This window comes from Aulonocara sp. 'chitande type north' Nkhata Bay, linkage group LG9 (genome assembly GCF_057382095.1).
Source record: "Aulonocara sp. 'chitande type north' Nkhata Bay isolate Kocher_YH1m ecotype deep benthic linkage group LG9, A_spYH_male_GT1.1, whole genome shotgun sequence".
Taxonomy (NCBI): Eukaryota; Metazoa; Chordata; class Actinopteri; order Cichliformes; family Cichlidae; genus Aulonocara; species Aulonocara sp. 'chitande type north' Nkhata Bay.
Genome location: NC_141352.1, coordinates 18,913,430 through 18,936,187, shown reverse-complemented (window position 1 = coordinate 18,936,187; position 22,758 = coordinate 18,913,430). Strand labels below are relative to the sequence as shown.

The 22,758-nt window shown below is 41.8% G+C and overlaps 1 protein-coding gene across 2 annotated transcripts in view; it reads right to left on the bottom strand.

Annotated features, from left to right (window-relative positions):
- Positions 1-15,564: 15,564 nt before the first annotated feature.
- Positions 15,565-22,758, bottom strand: part of vipr1b (vasoactive intestinal peptide receptor 1b) — a 55,122-nt gene continuing 47,928 nt past the window's right edge. For both annotated transcript variants that reach the window (XM_086306305.1, XM_086306306.1), the window contains one exon: positions 15,565-21,495. In XM_086306305.1, the coding sequence (XP_086162431.1) occupies positions 21,304-21,495 (192 nt within the window). In that variant the 3' untranslated portion in view covers positions 15,565-21,303. The remainder of the gene's footprint in view (positions 21,496-22,758) is intronic.

Genomic DNA, 22,758 nt, shown 5'->3' with positions numbered 1-22,758 from the left:
ACAGAGTAAAAAAGGCAAGCTGTGGTTTGAAGAAGGTACTGCTGCTGCACGGTGTATGTTTGCATATCCCAGGAGCACTTGTTCACAGGGTACTTAAAAATCCTTATTGTTATATAAATGGAATTACATTTTAAAAATCTGAATGTTAATTGGTTTAACACATGTGTTGAGAGAGTGCATGTAAAATGTGAGCCACAAGTGGAGCGTTCCAAATAAGTTGGAACAACCATGGCTTGTGAAACCTTTGCACAGGTACCTAAAGCGCAGAAGTATTCACTAAAAACATTCCTTCTGATGTGTGTGCTAGTTCCATTATTAGGTTAGTTTTTTGGATAAAAGACAGGTAAGTTTGGGGGTGTTAGTGGTTTGATCGACAATAGACTCGTTTCAGTTTATTCAGTACCATATTTTTGGGATTATAAGGCACACTTATCGACAGTGCGCCTTATGTACGAATTCTGGTTGTGCTTACTGACCTCGAACCGATTTTATGTGGTACATGGTGCTCAAAAATCTGTCAAAAAATGTTTTAGTACGACTTTGGTAAGCTACGGAGCCGCACCACTCGATGGATTGTTGTAGCATTATGGCCACTGTAGTCAGGAGCCTCACGGAGTAATCTGGGTCCAAAACTCTGTCCCCTTCAGGTCCCAAAGTCAAACGAGCACTGCGGCATCACTGAGAGTTACAAACTGTCTAAATTATTTTGTCTTTAATAAAATGATCAGCGTTGCTGCTTTACCAGGTGTAACAATTAAGTTTAACATCCAGGCATCCATGAAAACAGAATTTATTAAATTTAACGGAGTTAGAAGTTAACAGAAAGTTAGCTGGCTAGTTTCCACCTAAACATGATATAGCATGTTCTGACTGAGAGATTTCTGAAAATAAAACCTACAGCTCTGCTATCACTTCCAATATAAATGAAGACAGAAAACTGCACAGCAGTGACTTTTATAGGGTTACTGAAGTTGGACTAGCTGGTATATAATGATGTGCTATGTGATCACTAGAGACACAGGTACGTTAGCATAACATTAGCACAGTGAAGCTGAAGGATGAACGCTAACTTTTTTTCACTCTATAAAAGTTAACATGAGGATTCCCGATGGTTAGGGACAAATGCAATCACATGGCAGGATGCTGTAAACGGACCAAACTTCAGTCAGGAGAACAACTGAGATAATCCATCCACAATATGAGGTTAGTCATTAATATACTGCAACAATATGGGAATAGAGCAGCTGCGAGAGAATTCAACATTAATGAATCAATGTTACGGGAGTGGAGGAAGCAAGAAGAATGAGTTGAGTTGTTTGACTTATCTGACTGCTTTGTTTTGCTTAATGCGCCTTATAATCCAGTGTGCCTTATGTATGAAAACAGACCCGTTCATCGACAGTGCACCTTATTATCTGAAAAATACGGTAAGTAAATATTAAACTAATGTTTTCTATTCTTTATTTGCATGTCTAGTGTTTGGTAGGTTTCCCACTTGTCCTGTTTCCCACATACAGTGGGGAAAATAAGTACAAAACATATAAACATTTTTTCAGTAAATGTATCTCTAAGGAAGCTATTGAGTTGTTTTTTTCACCAGATGTTGGTAACAAGAGTAATCCACACATGCAAAGAAATCAAAACAAATAATTCTATAAATTAAGTTATGTGCGATAAAGTGGAGTGATACAGTGAATTAGTATTGAACATGTGAAGAAAAGCATGTGCAAAAGGGCAATTCAAGAAACCAGCTGAAATCTTTCTATGTTTAGAAAGCAATCCTGCCCTCTATCAGTGCAAATTAATAACTGCCTTTTTCTATGTCATCAATTAGGTTCACCAGCTTCTGCTGAAAATTTCATGTCAGTAGCTCCATTAGAAATATATATACACCAAGAAAAATGTTTTTTCCCCACTGTGTGAAAGATGGGTATATCAGAAGCTATCTCTTGGCCTCATTTAGGCTCCATTGCAAATGACAGGGGTAATCATGCTACGTGCTTTTCTGTATTTTGACTGTCCTATGCCTTCAGTAGTAGGCCTGCCCTTTGTTTTCTCCTGCAGGTTCTAATTAGCAGCTCTCCCATCTAATAAAGGAAATGACTTCACCTGATTGGGAGCATATGCAAGCTGATTTCCTTCAGAAATGTGTCTCTCTCTTCCTGGAACACTTGTTTTTTATTTGCTTTGGCTTGACTTTGTTGTAGTTATTCCAAGTTTAAGCCACATGTAGCTTTAGATTCGTTTTTGTCACGGCTGCCGAGGCGAGCCGTGTGGTATTGAAGGGAGAAAGGACCCAAAACGCAGGCAGTAAATGGTAAATGGCCTGTATTTATATAGCGCTTTTCTAGTCCCTAAGGACCCCAAAGCGCTTTACATATCCAGTCATCCACCCATTCACACACACATTCACACACTGGTGATGGCAAGCTACATTGTAGCCACAGCCACCCTGGGGCGCACTGACAGAGGCGAGGCTGCCGGACACTGGCGCCACCGGGCCCTCTGACCACCACCAGTAGGCAACGGGTGAAGTGTCTTGCCCAAGGACACAACGACCGAGACTGTCCAAGCCGGGGCTCGAACCGGCAACCTTCCGATTACAAGGCGAACTCCTAACTCTTGAGCCACGATCGCCCCAGTAGATGATAATGCTGGTGATGTTTTATTTACACAGTGGTGAGAAGGCAAAACAGGCAAGAGGGAAGACAAAACTAAAGATCTAAACTGGAAAAGCTAAATGACAAACCCAAGAGGGTACCAGAATGGGGTGAGAGGCAGCGCGCCACAGACGAGGGACAGGACACCGTGGACCACAGAGTAACACAGACAAACCGGCAACAGGCAGGAGAACACACAGGGCTTAAATACACACACCAGTAATCAGGGGATGAGAGACAGGAGGGCAACACAGCTGGGAGGAATCAGAGCTGACGGGACAGGGGAAACGTAAACTGAACACACTCACATCAGACTGAGGCCTTCATAATAAAACAGGAAACTCAGACACGGGGAACCAAACAAGACACAGAACTAAACAGACAGATTCACAAACAGACGGGGTGACACCATAGACAGACAGAGACACAGACGCAGACTCAGAGGCAGACCGAATATACCACATAGAACTCAAACAATAATAATCATCAATCTAATAAACTAGAAAATGATAATAAACTAAAAGCACTGGGTCACCGACCCAGGACCATGACAGTTTTCTTTTGTTCACCATTTTTGAATTATGATCAATACATTTTTGCTCTGTAACTCTACTTTTGTTGTTACATCCTAAATAAGCCAGGCATAACAAATGGGGGCTTGTCCAGGATTCAAACCATAATCGCATATACTGAACAAGTATAAGTAAAGGGCAATAGATACAAGTTTGAAAACCCAAAATTCAAATAAATAATAGAAGATTAGTAAAAACGCATAACTTTTCAGGACAATGTGGATACAGTGTTGAAGTAAGCTGTCTCAGTATTGTGAAGGTAATGTATATACACTCAACAAAAATATAAACGCAACACTTTTGTTTTTGCTCCCATTCCCCATGGGATGGACGTAGAGACCTAAAATTCATTCCAGATACACAATATAACCATCCCTCCCAAACAGTGGTCACAAATCAGTCCAAATGTGTGGTAGTGGGCACATCTGCCATATTGAGATAATCCATCCCACCTCACAGGTGTGCCACATCAGGATGCTGATCTGACATCATGAGTAGTGCACAGGTGTACCTCAGACTGCCCACAACAAAAGGCCACCCTGGAATGTGCAGTTTTTTGCGCTATTGGGGGTCTGGGGACCCAGAACCGGTCAGTATCTGGTGTGACCACCATTTGCCTCATGCAGTGCAACACATCGTCGCATGGAGTCTATCAGATTGTCAATTGTGGCCTGTGGAATGTTGGTCCACTCCACTTCAATGGCTGTGCGAGGTTGTTGGATATTTGTGGGAACTGGTACACGCTGTCGTATACGCCGGTCAAGCACATCCCGAACATGCTCAATGGGTGACATGTCCGGTGAGTATGCTGGCCATGCAAGAACTGGGACATTCTCAGCTGCCATCTGCCCTGAACAATGTGAACCATGATTCATCCGTGAAGCGCACACCTCTCCAACGTGCCAGACGCCATCGAATGTGAGCATTTGCCCACACACGTCTGTTACGGCGACGAGCTGGAGTCAGGTCAAGACCCCGATGAGGACGACGGGCATGCAGTTGAGCGTCCCTGAGACGGTTTCTGACAGTTTGTGCAGAAATTGTTTGGTTGTGCAAACCAATTGTTCCAGCAGCTGTCTGGGTGGCTGGTCTCAGACGATCTTGGAGGTGAACCTGCTGGATGTGGAGGTCCTGGGCTGGTGTGGTTACACGAGGTCTGCGGTTGTGAGGCCGGTTGGATGTGCTGCCATATTCTCTGAAACGCCTGTGGAGACGGCTTATGGTTGAGAAATGAACATTCAATGCATGGGCGACAGATCTGGTTGACATTCCTGCTGTCAGCATGCCAATTGCACGCTCCCTCATTGCTTGTGGCATCTGTGGCATTTTGCTGTGAGACAAAACTGCACATTCCAGGGTGGCCTTTTGTTGTGGGCAGTCTGAGGTACACCTGTGCACTACTCATGATGTCAGATCAGCATCCTGATGTGGCACACCTGTGAGGTGGGATGGATTATCTCAATATGGCAGATGTGCCCACTACCACACATTTGGACTGATTTGTGACCACTGTTTGGGAGGGATGGTTATATTGTGTATCTGGAATGAATTTTAGGTCTCTACGTCCATCCCATGGGGAATGGGAGCAGTAACAAAGGTGTTGCGTTTATATTTTTGTTGAGTGTATTTTAAAATAGGAAGAATAATGATAGAGCAATGAAATAACTCACACAGAAAACCCAAAAGTAGTAGATACATTCATCTATCCTCGTATCCATTTCAGAGTCGTAGGGGGCTGGAATCTATCCCAGCTGTCATGGAGGGAAATGCAGGCTACTGCGGACGGGTCACCTGTTTGTCACAGAGAGACAGATCACCATTCATACCTATGGGCAATCTGGAATTATCATTTAACCTAACCCCACTAACTCCATTTCTTTGAACTGTGGGAGTACTTAAGTGTCAGAAATCGCAAGCAGAGAAAGGAAGAAGGTACATAATGGATAATTGTTTTCCCCTTATAGATAATTATTTGAAATAAATTATTGACTAAATTATTTAAGCTGAAAAAATGTATGTGTTCTTAGGTATAGATAAAAAAAAAAGGTTTGAGTACCAAGTATTGATCAAACTGCTGAAAATAGGTGAATCATAAGTTGAAACTGATAAATTCTAAACATACAAGTAAAACATAAGTAAGTAAAATCTGACTTCCCCTAAAACCTGGCCAAACCCACCTTAACATCAGCAGTGGGATTGGAAACATTACTTAGAGAGGTTCTGATTGTGATTTACACTTTTATAATGACGTCCATTTAAATACATTCAAAGGTGTATTATTGACATGATTTGGTTAAATTTAGTTTTTCAGTCCGAGAGGGTTAACATGACTGTGACCGCAGAAACTCACCAAAAAAAAAAACGTTATTCAGAAGTGTCCTGTTTAATGCGATTGCAGGGTCCGGTCTTCTGAAGTAGGACTGTATGAAATTACTCTCAGATTTAATCAAGGTGAGTCACCCTGGCAGCCATTTCTATCCTTTTAATCTTTGTCTCAGGTTCACTGCTCAGCTGACAGCCTACACTTTGGCCTTTCCCATTAATTTCAGACGCATCATTCATCTTTCATTCCAGGTGCCATGAGTGTTACAGTCTCCCTGTGGAGGCCTTCAATATCAAAAGTGTAAAAAAATATGATGAACTTTTCTCCTTCTCTCTTTATTTTATTAGCTGTGGGCAGCAATGAACTTCACCTTTAAAGCTTACATTTTCCTTATTGTATTTGTGACTACAGTGCAGGTTTTTAAATTAACAGATTTCTTGGTTGCTTAGGGGCATATCAACACACAAAATCATCTAAATCCTCCATGATACACTGTCGAATTCAAACCCTATGTCTTTAGATTTTGGAGTCTCTGTAAGGAAGCACTTATTATTTTCATCCAGACACCTTTTCAGTTTTGCAGTCTGCACTCTTTAGATGTCTACTGTTGCAAAAAATAATGGCTAAGGTTTTACATTCTCATCATGTTCCAGCTGTGATGTGGTGAATCTAAGTCTGGGACTCCAAACCTTAAGGCAAAACCACATTTTCCTCATGCTTATCATACGTTCAACAATTCAGAAGCCCTGAGTCTTTGATGTTCCTTGCTCAGGGATCCAGCTTGGCCATTTCTACACAGAATAATATAGACATACAAGTTTATTTTTATGCCACTTGGATTTGAAGCCTATCAGAGAGAGTTGACTAAGGATCCATGTCTGCCATGGATTGATATTATAACTCATGAAGCTGACAAATATTCAGTTTTTTTAAGGACTTTAAGATGTTCTCTGTAAAGCTGAGCCTCAAAGTTCATTCTTGACTTTTTAGAAACAGCGGATGAGAACCAGTTTCACCACAAAGTCAAGTTATCTGTTGCTGGAGCAATCAGAATGGTGATAGAGTTTAGTGAATTGAAATCGTAATTTGCTTGTTCAATTAATTGTTCCCTGATGAATTTGTGAATTTTTGGGACAGGGGCTACAAAAGGCTGGAAAACTAAGTGGTGCTAAAATGAAACAGCCAGAGGGTTTCTCAGAAGTAAAGATAGAATAGAATAATCTTTTAATTGTCCCACAAGGGGAAATTTGGTTGTAACAGCAGCCAAAAAGACACATATACAAACAAACAGTACACAGGACACAGAACAGAAACATACAAAATTTCTTACATATTTACATTAAGGACAATGGTTACTATAGAGTACTGTACAGTTATTAAATTAAATAAAAATAACTACAGGTAAGAGGCAAACCAGGTTGTGGTGCGAATTGGTTAATTAACTTATTGCAGTTACAGCATTGATGTAAACATCTATGTTTGTTGGGAGCAGTTCTGGTTGTACAGTCTGACAGCTGCAGGGAGGAAGGACCTGCGGAAACGCTCCTTCATGCATCGAGGATGGAGCAGTCTGTCACTGAAGGAGCTCTGCAGTTCAGCAACATTTACATACATGGGGTGGGAGACTCTGTCCATCAGAGATGTTATTTTGGCCAGAGTCCTTCTATCTCCCACCACCTGCACTGGGTGCAGGGTGCATCCCAGAACAGAGCTGGCCTTCCTGATGAGTTTATCCAACCTCTTCCTCTCAGCTGTCGATAAACTGCTGCTCCAACATACCACACTGTAAAAAAATGACAGATGCCACCACAGAGTCATAGAAGGTCTTTAAAAGCGCTCCCTGTACTCCAAATGACCTCAGCCGCCTCAGCAGGTAGAGTCTGCTCTGACCCTTCCTGTAAAGATCATCAGTGTTGTGGCTCCAGTCCAGTTTATTATTCAGGTGAACACCCAGGTACCTATAAGAGTCCACTATCTCAATGTCCACTCCCTGGATGTTCACCGGTGTCAGTGTGGTGGGTCTGCGTCTCCGGAAGTCCACCACCAACTCAAATTCAAATTCAAATTCAAATTTTATTTGTCACACACACACAACCATACACAGTATGACATGGGGGTGAAATGCTTGTAGCTGTACAATGCCCGACCATTAAATGACAGAAGAAAAGTTTTACAATATTTACAATTTACTACAAAAATTTACAAATTAACTTAGGAATTTACAGTAAAGAATGTGCAAATAGCAGAAGAGATTATAAAGATAAGGATTATAAATTATAGGAATTATAGGATTATAGGAAATGTGTGGTGGTGCGTGTGGTGACGTGTGTGAGAGTCCAGTCTTATAGTGACGTGTTTGGGAGAGTCCAGTCCTACACCTGGTTCAGGGCCCGAATAGCCTGGGGGAAGAAGCTCCTCCTCATTCTCTCTGTTTTGGCCTTAAGGGAGCGGAAGCGCTTCCCAGACCTCAACAGTGAGAAGAGTCCATTGTTGGGATGGGAGAGGTCCATCATAATCTTCCTAGCTTTGGACTTGCACCGCTTGGTGTAGATGGACAGCAGGTCAGGGAGCTCTGATTGAATGATGCGTTCTGCCGAGCGCACCACCCTTTGCAGATCTCGTCTGTCCTGCTTGGTGCTGTTCCCAAACCAGGTGCAGATGTTTGACGTCAGGACGCTCTCGATGGTGCAGGAGTAGAAGTTCTTGAGCACCTTCAGTGGCAGATGGAAGTCTCTAAGTCTTCTGAGGAAGAAGAGACGCTGACGGGCTTTCTTAACCAGGGTGTTGATGTGACAGGACCATGACAGGTCCTGAGTGATGTGGACACCCAGGTATCGGAAACTGTCCACTCTCTCCACTGGCGTGCCACTGATGATGAGGGGTTTGTAATTCCTCGCCTGCTTTGTAGTGAAGTCCACGATCAGCTCCTTAGTCTTGCTGATGTTTAGGAGGAGGTTATTCTCCTGGCACCAGGTCTCCAGGTTCCTAATCTCCTCCAGGTAGGCCGTCTCGATGTTGTCGGAGATCAGGCCCACAACAGCAGTGTCGTCAGCAAACTTGACAATGGAGGTGGTGTCGGATGTGGCTACACAGTCATAAGTGTACAGTGAGTACAGCAGGGGGCTTAAAACACAGCCCTGAGGCACTCCAGTGCTGAGTGAGATGGAGGGGGAGACTTGTTTTCCTACCCTCACTGATTGGGGTCTGTCTGTGAGGAAGTTGAGGATCCACTGACACAGTGATGAGCTGAGTCCTAGATCCGTCAACTTGGTGAAAAGCTTAGAGGGAATTATTGTGTTGAATGCTGAACTGTAGTCCACGAACAGCATCCTAACATAATTCCCTCTGCCAGTGTCCAGGTGACTCAGGGATGTGTGGAGCAGGTGAGATATGGCATCGTCTGTGGAACGATTAGTCCGGTAAGCAAACTGAAGTGAGTCGATGGTGGGAGGAAGTGAAGAAGTGATGTGATCTCTCATCAGTCTTTCAAAACACTTCATCACAATTGAAGTCAGTGCTACTGGACGGTAGTCATTGTGGCAAGCGGGCTGTTGTTTCTTTGGAACAGGGACAATAATGGACTGTTTGAAGCACGTGGGAACCAAAGCTTGGGCCAGGGAGAGGTTGAAGATCTCCGTGAACACCGGTGCTAGTTGATCAGCGCAGGCTCTAAGGACCCGGCCAGGGATTGCAGCTGGTCCTGCTGCCTTCCTGGTGTTCACCCTCCTGAAGGTGTTCCTCACGGCATGCTCTGTGATGACGAATGCATTTTCTTCACTGGTGCACTCCAAGCGCGCGCAGCCGTTTGTTGTTTTAATTGCTGCGGCGTCGAAGCGAGCATAAAACGTGTTCAGCTCATCAGCCAGTGAAGCATCGGCATTCATCATTGAAGAAGCTGGTCGTTTATAGTCCGTTATAGTCCGCAGTCCTTTCCACAGGCTCCTAGAGTCGCACTGTCGTAGCTGTGACTCTAGTTTTTCCCCGTAGCTCCGCTTTGCCTTTCGGACCGCGCTGCGCACGTTGTAGGACGCAGCCTTGTATAGGTCCATATTACCGGAGACAAGCCCTTCATTGTAGGCAGCGGTGCGTGATCTCAGAGCGTCGCGGATGTTTTTATCCACCCACGGCTTCTGGTTGGGAAACGTTCGGATGATAGTTCTTTCGGCTGTGTCGTCCGCTAGTTTCCCGATAAATCCCACAACCGCTTCCGTAAACATGTTGATGTCATCAGAGCTGCGCCGAAACATGTCCCAGTCTGCGTCATCCAGTGCGTCCTGCAGCGCGGCCACCGATTGGTCCGTCCAGCGAGCGACCTCCCTCCTGATTGGTGGTTGCTGCTTTAGCCTTTGTTTGTAAGCAGGTATGAGGAAGATGGCGGAATGGTCCGATTTTCCAAATGCCGGCAGGGGTTGAGCCTTGTAACAGTTCTTGAACGGGGTGTAGCAGTGGTCTAATGTCCTCGTGCCCCGGGTGGGGCAGTTGATGTGCTGGTGAAGGTTGTGAAATGTCCGTTTGAGATTCACTCTGTTAAAATCTCCCATAACAATGAGTGCGGCATCTCGGTGAAGTGTTTGTTGATGTGTGAGAGCCTCATGTAGCTCACATAAGGCAGTGTCCGAGTCCGCGTGAGGCGGAATGTAAACAGTGCAGGCAATGACCGCAGTGAATTCCCGAGGGAGATAGAAAGGGCGACACTTAACGATCAAAAGCTCCAGATTGGGCGAGCAAGAGCGTGTGAGTGGGGAGATGTTTGTGCTGTCGCACCATCTGTTGTTCACCATCAAACACACTCCACCACCTCTTTTCTTCCCCGACTCCATTGTCCTGTCCATGCGGTAAACCGAAAAGAACCCCGTCGGCTGCACGGCGTGGTCTGGTATCGCTGGGTTCAGCCAAATCTCGGTGAAGCAGAGGAGGTTGCAGTCCCGAATGTCTCTCTGGAACTTGATTCTGGCTCTGAGGTCATCAAGCTTGTTCTCGATGGATTGAACATTGGCTAGCAGGATACTGGGCATGGGTGCGCGGTGTGCGCGAGCCCGTAGCCTGTTCCTGATGCCGGCTCTTTTACCTCGAGGCCGTCGCTTAGGGTCGCGTCCTTTGTTCTCTCTCAGGATCTCCTTTGGCCAGGGTGGGTCCGGAGTTAAACATGATGAAATGTTCGTGTACTGCAGACCAATAGAAACCAAAGTGTCTCTACTGTAGCGGATTTGTGTGTTTTGCATGATGCCCATGCAAGATTATCGCAGATATAGCAAAAAGTGACGAAAAACTGCAAAAAGTGGAGAAGTTAGGGCAGAGCATCCAGCACGGCAGCCGACCTCACCGGCGCCATTTTGTCAATCAAACTCCTTGGTTTTCCCGGCGTTGATCAGCAGGTGGTTCTGCTGACACCAGTCAACAAAGTCCAGAGTCCACTGTCTGTACTCTGAGTCGTCCTCACCTGTGATGAGGCCGACTATGGCAGAGTCGTCAGAGAACTTCTGTAGGTGGCAGCGTGGGGAGTTGATGATCAGAGGAAGTTCAAGATGAACAGAGGTTCAGCAATCTGCAAAAAGAACAAAAGCAACACACAAAAAACAACAATGAAAGTGTCTACAAATTGTGGAACTATTTCAGAATAATAAAAAAAAAAAATTATGAAGACTTAAAATCTCTCGTTATCCACAGCACATAACATCTTTGAAAGATTCAGAAATCTGGAGAAATCTCTGTCATTGAAATCACTTTGTAGTAAGGAGAAGGACCATCACTTGTCATTAGCACTCAATTCAAAAGCCTGCATGACTGATATGTATAGTGTGGGTACGTTTCATCAAACTGGCAGCTTCTAAATCTGGAAAGGCACCATCAGTGCTGAAGGTATACTCAAGTTTTGGAGCAACAATTGTTCCCACCCAGCAGTGTTATGTGACGGCTGTGTGCAGGCAGGAGAAGGACCCAAAGTGCAGACTCCGGAGACAGAAAGTAACTCAAAACAGCTTTAATGCTGAACTCAAAAGGGTAACAAAACTAAGCCTACAAAATACACCTACGCAGACAGAACACACAGCAAGATAAGGGTAGATCGCAACACGGACACAGAGAAACACAGGGCTTAAATACACAGAGGGAGCAATCAGGGAATTGGTAACAGGAGGGAAACACAGCTGGGGCAAATCAGGCCTAACGAGACAAGGGGAAGCAAAACCAGATACATTAACATCAGACATGGACCTTAAAAATAAAACAGAAAACATAACACAGACTGAACTAAAGACACAGACTCACATGCAGGCACTGCAACAGAGGGAACAGACCAGGGCAGACAGACACTGACTGGACACGGGGATATAGCAACTAAGGATTACACAGCGACATAAACCATAAGACATAACTCTAACGAAGACACCAAAGAATAGAAATGATAAATAATATAATAAACTCAAAACCCTGGGTCAACGACCCAGGCATCCTAACAAGCAGAAGGCCCTGCATATTTCATAGTGGTAAACTTAGTCTTGTCCCAACTTTCTTGAGATGTGTTATTGCCATCAAATTCAAAATGAAGTAATATTTTTTTTATTCACATTTTTCTCAGCATACTGATGGTTTTGAGCCTCTGAAAACGGGGGGCTGCGAATAAAAACGGCTGTAAAGCCTAAACGGTTATTACAATACTTTTGCTACAGCGTTTGAATTAAAGCTGAAAGTCTGCACTTTTCTAAACATCTTTTCATGCATGTAAAGAGCACGCGTTGAGCTCTGTGTGTTTCATTTGCCCTTTTCTGGTGTTGATGTAAAGCCTTTTAAAAAAATACCCCCAATAATCCCATTACTTTACTCTTTTTGCTTTCATCCACCTCCTGTCCTTTTATAAGAACACAGAGATAGACAGAAATTGGCTCTTCTATCAGTCCCACACTAACCGCTCCTGTGTGAGCTATCTACAAAGCTGCTGCAAATGAACATTAGAAAAGCAATCAGATGAAAGGTCATTATTTCAAAACACAGTCTGCTTTTTAAACAGGTGTTTTAGTTTTTTCTTTAGTTTCTTTTTTTTAATTTGAAGTTGGACGTTTGGTGGATTCACGACATTGCTGCAGGGCTTTTAAATCTAAATCTGATAATGCAAGAAAAACCTATTTTTGGATACAGTTGTGCGTTAAGAGTTAATTAAATTGATTTAGCTGCAAAGAAATTCCACATGAAGGCACAAGAACTTTCAAACAATACAAATACTTGACCCAGACAAGACTTTAAATGCTATGTGAGTAATAATTTCCATTGATGAATTGTGCATTCATTTCATACGTGAGATCAAGCTTCCCGTGATTGTATAAATGTGTGGTGTAATTTCCCAAGCTTGTTTACACCCTGCCTGGTTAGGCATGATTCATGCCCAACCAGGCAAATGTGCTGGTGGTGATAAATCACTGTATGTATACTGAATATGAGCACATGTGTTTCATTCTAATTAACTGGGGTGTGATTTAATCATAGCTGAGCATTTATTTTTTTAAAAGCAAGATGAAAGAGCAGCTCGGCAGCCATAGAGATCAAAAGGAAAAATGACATCCTATACCTCACATTACAGGTGTCAGAGGTTGCAAACTGAACTTTGACCTCAGTGATCGATCTGCTTGTTTCTGTTACTCTATGTTATAGAGCCTGGTTTCAAAATGTAGATGAAAAGAGTCCCTTCATGTGCTGCAACTTGTTTTGACCGACCACTTAGTATCCCACATGATGATATAAGTTTACACAAAATGCACTTTTAGCATTAAATCAGCATTTTGACATCACACTGGTGGAGGTTTACTTTAAACCAGGGGTCTCGAACTCCAGGCCTCGAGGGCCGGTGTCCTGCAGGTTTTAGATGTGTCCTTGATCCAACACAGCTGATTTAAAGGCTAAATTGCCTCCTCAACATGTCTTGAAGTTCTCCAGAGGCCTGCTAATGAACTAATCATTTGAATCAGGTGTGTTGACCCAGGGTGAGATCTAAAATCTGCAGGACACCGGCCCGGCCTGGAGTTCGAGACCCCTGCTTTAAACTAATATATATCCCATTATTATAATGTTAGTGCAACAGTGCTGGAAAAAAAATAAGATATTTTAGCACTGAACATCTCCTTACGAATTTCAGGTGGATATCTTCTGTGTTTCTAAAGTGACAAGGACTCAAAGATACTCAAAAAATGCAAAATTTTGACCCATATGTGCTGTAAGTTTTCATGGTTTATTTAAAGATGCCAAAGTTATTTTACATTAATTAAATAAATAAATAGTGAATCAGCTGGTTGTGAGGGGGTCAGGCGGTGGCACTGATTGAGTTTTCAAAAGAGTGACCTAATGGCCTTTATTTATGATGTAAGGGCAGTTATGCAACATAAGTAATTTACCTGTAACTGATTTATTAGACTACCTGTCATAAAAATAAGAAAACACTATTTTTTTATGTCTGTCAAAAAGTTGTTTAAAAGTAATACTATACAGTTATTTATTAGGCGATTTACCTGAAAAAAATGACAATAAAGTTTCGTGTTTGTGACCAAAGGACCTGTCATGTATACAATATTGAAGGGTTGGTGACATTTTATTTACAGTGATTTCTCTCTCATCAGTGACCTCCTGATATAGGGAGAGGCTGATTACCAGATCAGCCCCAGCCAGCCTCCCCAGCACTGGCCCCTGAACCCACTGCACCACCCCTCCTCTGCATCGGAGACCCAGACCACACTCCACGCAACCATGTAAATAAAAATAAATCTATTCAAATTCATGGATTTGTCCACAGTGGCTTTGTTGCTGTGTGTGCACATGGCAGTCTTCTCAGTCCTGCCTCAAGTGTGTGGAGGTGGCTGCTTGAGGGAAACTACTGGGGAGTTTACGTGGCAGAATATCTTTGGGGGTCATTGAGCCGGGTCAGTTCAGGGCCACTGTGTTCTTTAAAATCACCATGCATTGGTTGGAAGTCATGGTTGGCATGCTAATGTGTGAAATGGTCATAAAGTTCAAGGTGAGAAATCAAAGTTTATTGTAACACTCTCTGTTATATGCAAATCACTGCTATTGCTCCTCATATGACATAGAAAGTCTAACATTTGTCATCAGTTAGTGGGTATATTTTTGTGAATTACAGCCAGTTACTGGAGCCATCCCATACACGGGGTACAATAACTCAGTCCTAGATTTGCACTACCTGTGGAAAGTAGGCAAACCTTCAGTATTTATTACTGACTCTCAGCCACAGATCAGGTTGGATTTGGCAGACAATGTCTCTTTTAATCAGCAGATGTGATCAAAACAGCCTCACAGAGCTCACTTGTTTGCTCAGTCGTTCACCTTTCCAAGCTTCTCCTTATATGAATATTTAACCAGTGCTATGAATACTGAATGATGCTCAAAGGCAAGACACCTGTCTCGCATTTTAAGAGTCACAGGGAATCTGAAAATAACTTCATCCGTCTTCTGTCTTGTCTGCATCCCACGCTGTCTTCATGAAATCTCACAGCTGTGACCTTACATTGACAAATTTCGAAGTCTAGACCAAAAGTAGTCCAAACATTTCATCTGACTGCACGATATTCAACAGCAGAGCATAAACATAAACGTACAAAGATGATCACACACAAGCCTCAAGGTTCTTCTTTTTATTTTCTGCATTGAATTTCATGCAGAATCCTCCAAACCGGTTAATCCATTTTTTTACATTTGCTACCTTTCCAGTGCATTGGTAATCACATTATATGCAAGCTCAATTTGCCTTCATGGACAGAGCTAATGAAAAATGAGACCCAAAAGCAGCTGATCAGAGGAACAGGGCATGAAGCAGTGTAGTTGTTAATCTTTTATGGCACACAGAGCCTTGTCTTTGTTGAATTTGTTTTTCTTTATGTTGCTGAACTCCGCACGAGGTGCCCCACACTCAAGTCAGTGAATTGTAGAAATTAAAATGAGGGACAACATAAGGATGAACTTTAATAGCTGAAGTTTTATACACAAAAGCAAACTCTGAGGGTCAGTCATATCTATCAAATACTGAAAATCAGTTTGAGGTGCACGAATCTTTACTTTCATTCATATATGTATATTTTTACTTAAAGAAAAATATCTCTGAGGGCCAAATTGTAGTGATTTTTTTTAATGCAGCATTTTATTTCATTGATGTTGCAACACAATGTAACAAACACAAAATCAGTAGCCAATCAGCTGTTTTAATTCGATTAAGAAAATCAAAATCCATAAGACAAACCTCTGCAAAATTCCTGTATTTTTCACGTTTTTGTCATCTTTAATAGGTGTAAATGTTTGTGAGGTGCAGAAATGTACTACTAACCCGGGTATCCAAATTGAGCAACAACATCTTACAAACATAATGAATACATTTTCTACATGAAACGCTAAAAATGAATTTTAAAGCCATTTTCCCACCAGCAATAATTAACTGTTTGTTCTGCTTAGCTCCTAACGCATGGGACCATTACTGTCATCTTTAAGGCAGTGGAAAGATGACGCAGATGTCAAACAACTGAACTCTTCAAGTCTTTACAAATCTTATTGGCATAAATGATTATTTTATGTCAAGAAGTTTATATTGTCAGGATTGTTCAAGATTTGTGAGATTTCAGTGAGTTCTTCCATTGTAAACCACTGGCCCGCCCTTGGTGGAAGATACTCTCTAAATATATGTATAAATATATGTCGCCCACTTATGTAAATCTGATTATTCTTTCTTTGCTTAACTGAATAGCTGAAGCCCCGGGAGGGGAAAAAAGTGTATTGTGTAAGTTTTAAGATATTTTGTTCTTCTCAGGGCACTGTGACCTGTAACGGCACATAATGAAGGGAAAAACTACAGCCATTTAATGGGATAATACTTTTGTGTGGGGTGCAGAGAGGGAGTGTTTTCAACCCATTGGGTTGTCTGCTACAAACACGCTGTTGCCACAAGAATCGAATGTACTCCCTTGTGATGATATTACGCACTCATATTAGCTGAAATTTGTCCTGAAATAGACACATTTTTATTTGCTAAACATGATCAGAATTGCTGGTCAAAGAGGAAATGGGTGTAAAATGTGAATATTTAAATATACAAGGAAAGGAGGGCAGATTTTTGTTCTTATTGCAGGCATTAGCATATTTGCATGAAAAACTTGCTTTAAGTGAGTCTTCCTCAGAGTTATATAAAGAAATAAGTGACTTAACCGCCTAATTTCTCTTTGATATTTGGGCATATTGGGCCCGATGAATGTTAAAAAAAAGAATGACCACATTTTTTTTTTATACATTATTTATGTTTTTAAGAAAAATGAGGATATTGGTTTAAAATTTTGATAGAACAGTAGCAGTATAATGTCCTCGTAAGTGGATATCAGGCCCATGTAGAGCAAAATTGAGTATTTTAGTCTAAATAACCCAAAATGTGATGTCCACATATGTGGACGCCAGGTCCTAGGAGGTTAAAGCCGAGCCTTTGTTGAGTAGCCAAAAGCCCTTGTGAAAATAAGCCTTACTTTGGTAACAAAAGCATGGTATAGGATATCTTTCACAAAAAAAGCTCATTTTACGTTAAAGGTATAGGAATTTAAAACAATACTGAAGCACAGAGGAACTTTACAAAGGGATACTAGACTTCCACTTTCTCGTGTGTTTCTGAATAATTTATTTCATACAATACACGAGGAGAAAGGTTTTTTGGTAAAGTAAGTTTTTTGCTAATATAACACCTTTAAAGTTACACATTAAAATGGGAAAATTAATTAGCACATTGAGCAGTTTTTAAAAGGAAAGCATGGCTTTATGTGTACACAGATGTGACCAAATTGTACAACTGCAGATTTACAATGCAATGCTTTACACCAGTCTTACACAAACCGCACAACAGCAAACCAAACAAATGATCTTAAACCCAGATATGCACAACACATTATCCAGTTAACAAAAAATCAGATTTACATTGCACATAGTTACTCTAAGTGCACTCTTATATATATATATTATCCCTTTTTAATGTTTGGTAACCAAAACAATCAACCCAAGAGACATATGTGACTGAATTTGAGAAACACTGTCTAATATAATTGCTTTCCCACTTTGTACACATCTATTTACATTCACCATTTTAAGAGGTATACTGGAAAATTCACAAAATTACACTAAAGTTACTGACGACAAAAGACAGACGCAAAAAATGTAGGAGTATTTAAGCACACACTTATAAGCAACGTGAAAAATGACATTTTAATCTCTGATTCTCTTCCGCAATGTGCCTTTTGTCCTGGCTGGCCCTCCCCAAGTGTGGTTCTGTCGGAGGTTTCTTCCTGTTAAAAGGGTTTTTTTCTTCCCACTGTCGCCAAATGGTCACTCGTAGGCAGTCGCTTGATTGTTGGGGATTTCTCTGCATGGTCTATAAGTTGCAATATCAGGCAACTTGAGGTGACTGTTGTTGTGATTTGGTGCTTTTTGGCAAATTTGCCTTAATCCTGCGACTTAAATTGACTCATGTGTGCACACTAAATATGAAGCTAGAGTCAGTAATGTTTGTGAACTATTTGGAATTCCTAGGGTTCATGCATTATGTGATCTGGTCATCATGTAACTCAGAACTAAAAACGCAGTCTAACTAAATTACACTGTTAAAAAAAATAAATAAAAAATAAAAAAGTTAAACTTCAGGGACACTAATCTATCCAGTTAGGAAATATAAACCACTGTGAATTTGCACAGTTACAACAGGTGCAACAGGTGAAAGACAAGAACGGGACAACCCCCACCCTCCCAAATACCCCTGCTCATTACAAGAGTTATCACCTGCACCCCATTCCAGCTCACCTGGGGTGGCACATCCATACATGCTGTTGTAAGGTTGACTATGGGACTCAGAGCCTTTAGTTGTTCTGCAGCGAGACTTTGGAATACACTTCCACCAGATCTCCGGACGACAAACTCTCTCTCCACTTTTAAATCCCGTCTTAAAACCCATCTATTCAAAATTGCATATCCTTCATCATGATTCCATCTTAGTCTATTTTGTCCTTGTTTAGCTTTTATACTTGCTTTTATACTTTTATACGTGTTTTTTATTTTTCATTTACCTTATGTTTTTATTTTTTTGTACTAATGTAAGGTGACCTTGAGGGTCTTTAAACGCGTCTATAAATAAAGTTTATTATTATTATTATTACTAAGGTTAGCCACCCTCACAGAGTCCAGCTCTGACAGTTTGTTAGGAGGTGCCACCCTGGAGGAGCTGGACTTCCTGTGAAACCTGAATGGACAGAATGTGTCATAATAGTTTAACTGTCTTTGTGTTACACTGTGTTGATCAAGTGTTCCCTTAAATTTTCTGAGTGGTGTAATAATACAAAATCAGCAGTACTTTATGTAACTCTTTGTATGTCCTTGATTGAACACAAACACACACTGTGATAATAACTCTACCAAAACTCTATCTGGAGTCAGGTGTTTCAATCAACTTTGAATTTACCATCAATTGTAGGAAACCCCAAGAGGGTCAACAGTATAAATACAGTGCTGAAGTTTCACGATGTCTTTTAATTTGACAAGGTCAAGGCCCATTATTCTTCTTGTTACTGATCATGATTGACTACACATGGTAGGTTTTAGTTGGATCTCTTGGAGCCATTTCTACTGCAGATACTGCAGATTCCAGGAAAATCGTTCAAACAATTGTACATAAGTAATAGTTCTGTTACCACTTTGCCAAGGTCTAGAACAGGGGTGGGCAATCTCAGTCCACGAGGGCCGGTGTCCCTGCAGGTTTTAGATCTCACCTTGGGTCAACACACCTGAATCACATGATTAGTTTGTTACCAGGCCTCTGGAGAACTTCAGGACATGTTGAGGAGCTAATTTAGCCATTTAAATCAGCTGTGTTGGTTCGAGGACACATCTAAAACCTGCAGAGACACCGGCCCTCATGGACTGAGATTGCCCACCCCTGGTCTAGAAGAAGACTGAAAATGTCACCCTTAGATGAGAGCAAATTGGTTAGATGTTCAGGAACAAGGCAGGAACTGCCAAGGATTAAGTGTCACTGTCCACAGTGAAGTGCTGATCAAGAAAGAAGTCGCTGCAAAATTAGCATGTCATTCACCTGCATGATGAGTGTATGTAAACTTCTGACCACAATATGAAAGTGGTTCCAATCTTTTTCCTTTTCTCTAAATGTATAATTATTACTTTCAGCAATCTGAAGGCGATATATTGATATTCAATATTTCCTTGACACATATTACCACATTAGAATTTTTTTATTATTCTTAAACTTAATGATGATCTAAACCTTTAAATCACTGGTGGGTTGAGATGATTTCCTTCCTCCCGTGTAAAGCTGGATCCCCCCGTTGTTCCCTCTAGTATGAACAAGCCTTACTTTCAAACCTACGCGAGGTCAAAAGCACAAAGACAGCATCGTTGTGACAGGGCCAGTCATCCTTGTCACTTTGCTTTGCATACAGGATCTAATATTCTCTGCTGACTTGTCAAGTTCAGACTCCTCCGATGGAGAAGTAAGTCTGAACCTGAAGAATTCAAAAAATATTATGCATAATGGAGATTCAGAAGATTCTGAATCCTGTCATGCTTTAATTTGAAAAAACGACACTTAGTGATTCATTACTATTATTATAACCACAATGTGATGTGTATGGCACAAGCATTCCAAGTTTATTTACACTGCACACTTGACTGTGCATCATTTTTTATAACTCTTCCCAAGTAAATGTAAACATTCAAGGAATGAGCTGCATATGGACATCTCCTCTTCAGAGCTGCTGTACTGCCCAACAGCCAGCAAAGACTAGACCGCAGAAGTCGGTTCAACACACCAAACCCAGGCACTCGTCAGTGATCGACACAAAACCGCCACAGTGCCCTAAATAATGAAAAATATCTACCTAATCATAGGCTCAGAATCGCACACGCCAAGAGGGAAGGCTGTGTTGATAAAAGAAGGCAAAGGGCAACCGGTCTCTCATGAGCATGATAGTGCAGAGAAGGGCATTTGTGCTCCAAACCCATCATTGTGAATCAGCATCACTTGGTCTGAAGCCTAATCTGTTTGGCATTTATGGAAATAAAGTTTCCTGCTCTGTAAGCCTGTCTTTTTTTCTGTCTTCCTACACAGCAAAGGGGGGGAAGTGTAGTATTATGCTTATTTTGGATACTCTAAAGTATGTTTTAAAGCAAATTTTCCAGCACTATTTACATTCAGCACTCAAACACACCCTCACAGTCCAGTTCTGGTATAGTACCTTTGTTAGCCTGTGATGCTGCTGTTAGAAAAATACATCACCTCAATTTCTTCCAAAGCTTTAGCACAAAACTTGACTATTTGGAGCTGCAGGAGTGCACAAGGCTCAGAGTTACACCAGCCCACTCACCTAAGCACACAGGATATTTAAAAAATAAGAGCTGTAGTGATATGACTTGAATTCACCTGTACAGGTGACCTGCGCAAAAATGACTCTCTCCGCAAACGCTTTGTTTGTTAAGCAATGTGCAACTTACCTTCTCATTTAAATGTATTTTTTGGAACAGTTACAAACTGCTTCAAAGCTGATTATGGTCACATCGTGTCCTTATATCTCTTTTTCCAATCCTTTCATCACTTTCCATCTTCTGCACCACACACATGACCCAAGAGTACTTATGGTAAAGCTTATATATGCTGCGATGTTCTGCCTAATGTTTGGCATGAGAGCATTTTGTACAGCATTTTGTGTGTCTGTGTCACTGTGACTCAGATGCTAGACAAGTCATCGTGACAGGATAATGAAGCCCGGCGAGTTTTCGGGCTGCACCGTGTCAACATGGTGATCTGGGTGTTGAAGTTGTTGCTGCTGCCAATAGACGGGTGCTGGTATTTGGTGTCTGAGCCCATGTATCTCTGCAGGTGCCACCTCCTCCACTTCCTCTTGATCTCTCCTTGGACCTGAAACCGATTAGAGCAAAAGGGACAATTACATGTTTATTCAGTAAGTAGAGCTACATGTTCTTTACCAACATAAAACATTACTGGGAATTCACTGATAATGTTTTTGACACCTCTGACCAAAAACAGAGTTTATATGTTAACAAAAGGACAAAATGCTGCCAAATGCTTTCCAAAATACCCGTGTACATGTGGACAGGCCCTGCTGTTACTCCCTACACACCTCTGTCATTCTCCAAGTGTTTTACTTGAATTTATTTCATACAACAAATTTGGACAATTTAGAAGATTTTGAATAATCGACTATAAAAACTGCAGCTCTCTTAAAAGCGGGTGACCTGCATTTTAATTAAACAGAAAAACAAATTGGTTGGCGTGATTTTCAGCAGCAGACGAAGCTCAAGGACGGAGGGGAAAAAATGAAAAGCACCCAGAGAAAATCCACAGAATTAAACGCCGCCAGCGCTGAGGTGGCGCGCCATTAAAAGCAGTACCCAACACTGACATTAGTTTTCATTTAGACCATGTCAGAGGGAGGAAAGTGAACCAAACCTTCTGCTGGAGGATTGAATATTTTTAAATGTGCCTTTTTTGTTGTTTTTTTGCAGATATTTGCTTATGTTGGAACATTATCTACAGTCAGTTGCAGGTTTTGGAAATTTGTTGCTTTTTTGTGTCATGTATTACAGGTTAAGGGGCTGTGCCAGGTGTTTGTGTTATTCTGCACACTGTACACTTCTATTACTGGATTAGACTACATTCATTTTTCCCCCCAAATAGTGCGTGCATCTCCAAGGTCTCCCTTCACTCTCTGAGTATGTGCGTGTGCATATGTTTCCCTGTTTATGCGGCACTGCTCCAGCTCCCACTGGACTCTGGCTGGCACACCTGACACTCATCGACTAATCAACCCGCCCCTCCCACACACAGTCATCCACACACACACTCGCCATCATGTGCTTTCATCGGCAGCAGCAATAAGAACACTTAGGCTTCACATTTATTTCTCTAGGACCTAGAGTCTAGGTCCTTCCTTGTGCTCTACCAGCTTGCGTCTCTTTGTTCGGCCAACTCCTTGTTAAGTAAACCTGGCTGCACACTCTCCACCGGCTTCTCCAGAAAATCCTCAACCCCTCATTTGGACCCACGTATCTTCTTTTTTAAAGACAGTCCTGCCTCGCAATCGAGTCCAGCAGTTTTTTCTTTTGCATGAATTTTACGAGAGTATGACACTTTAAAAACTGTTTTGCATTATTTAGGCAA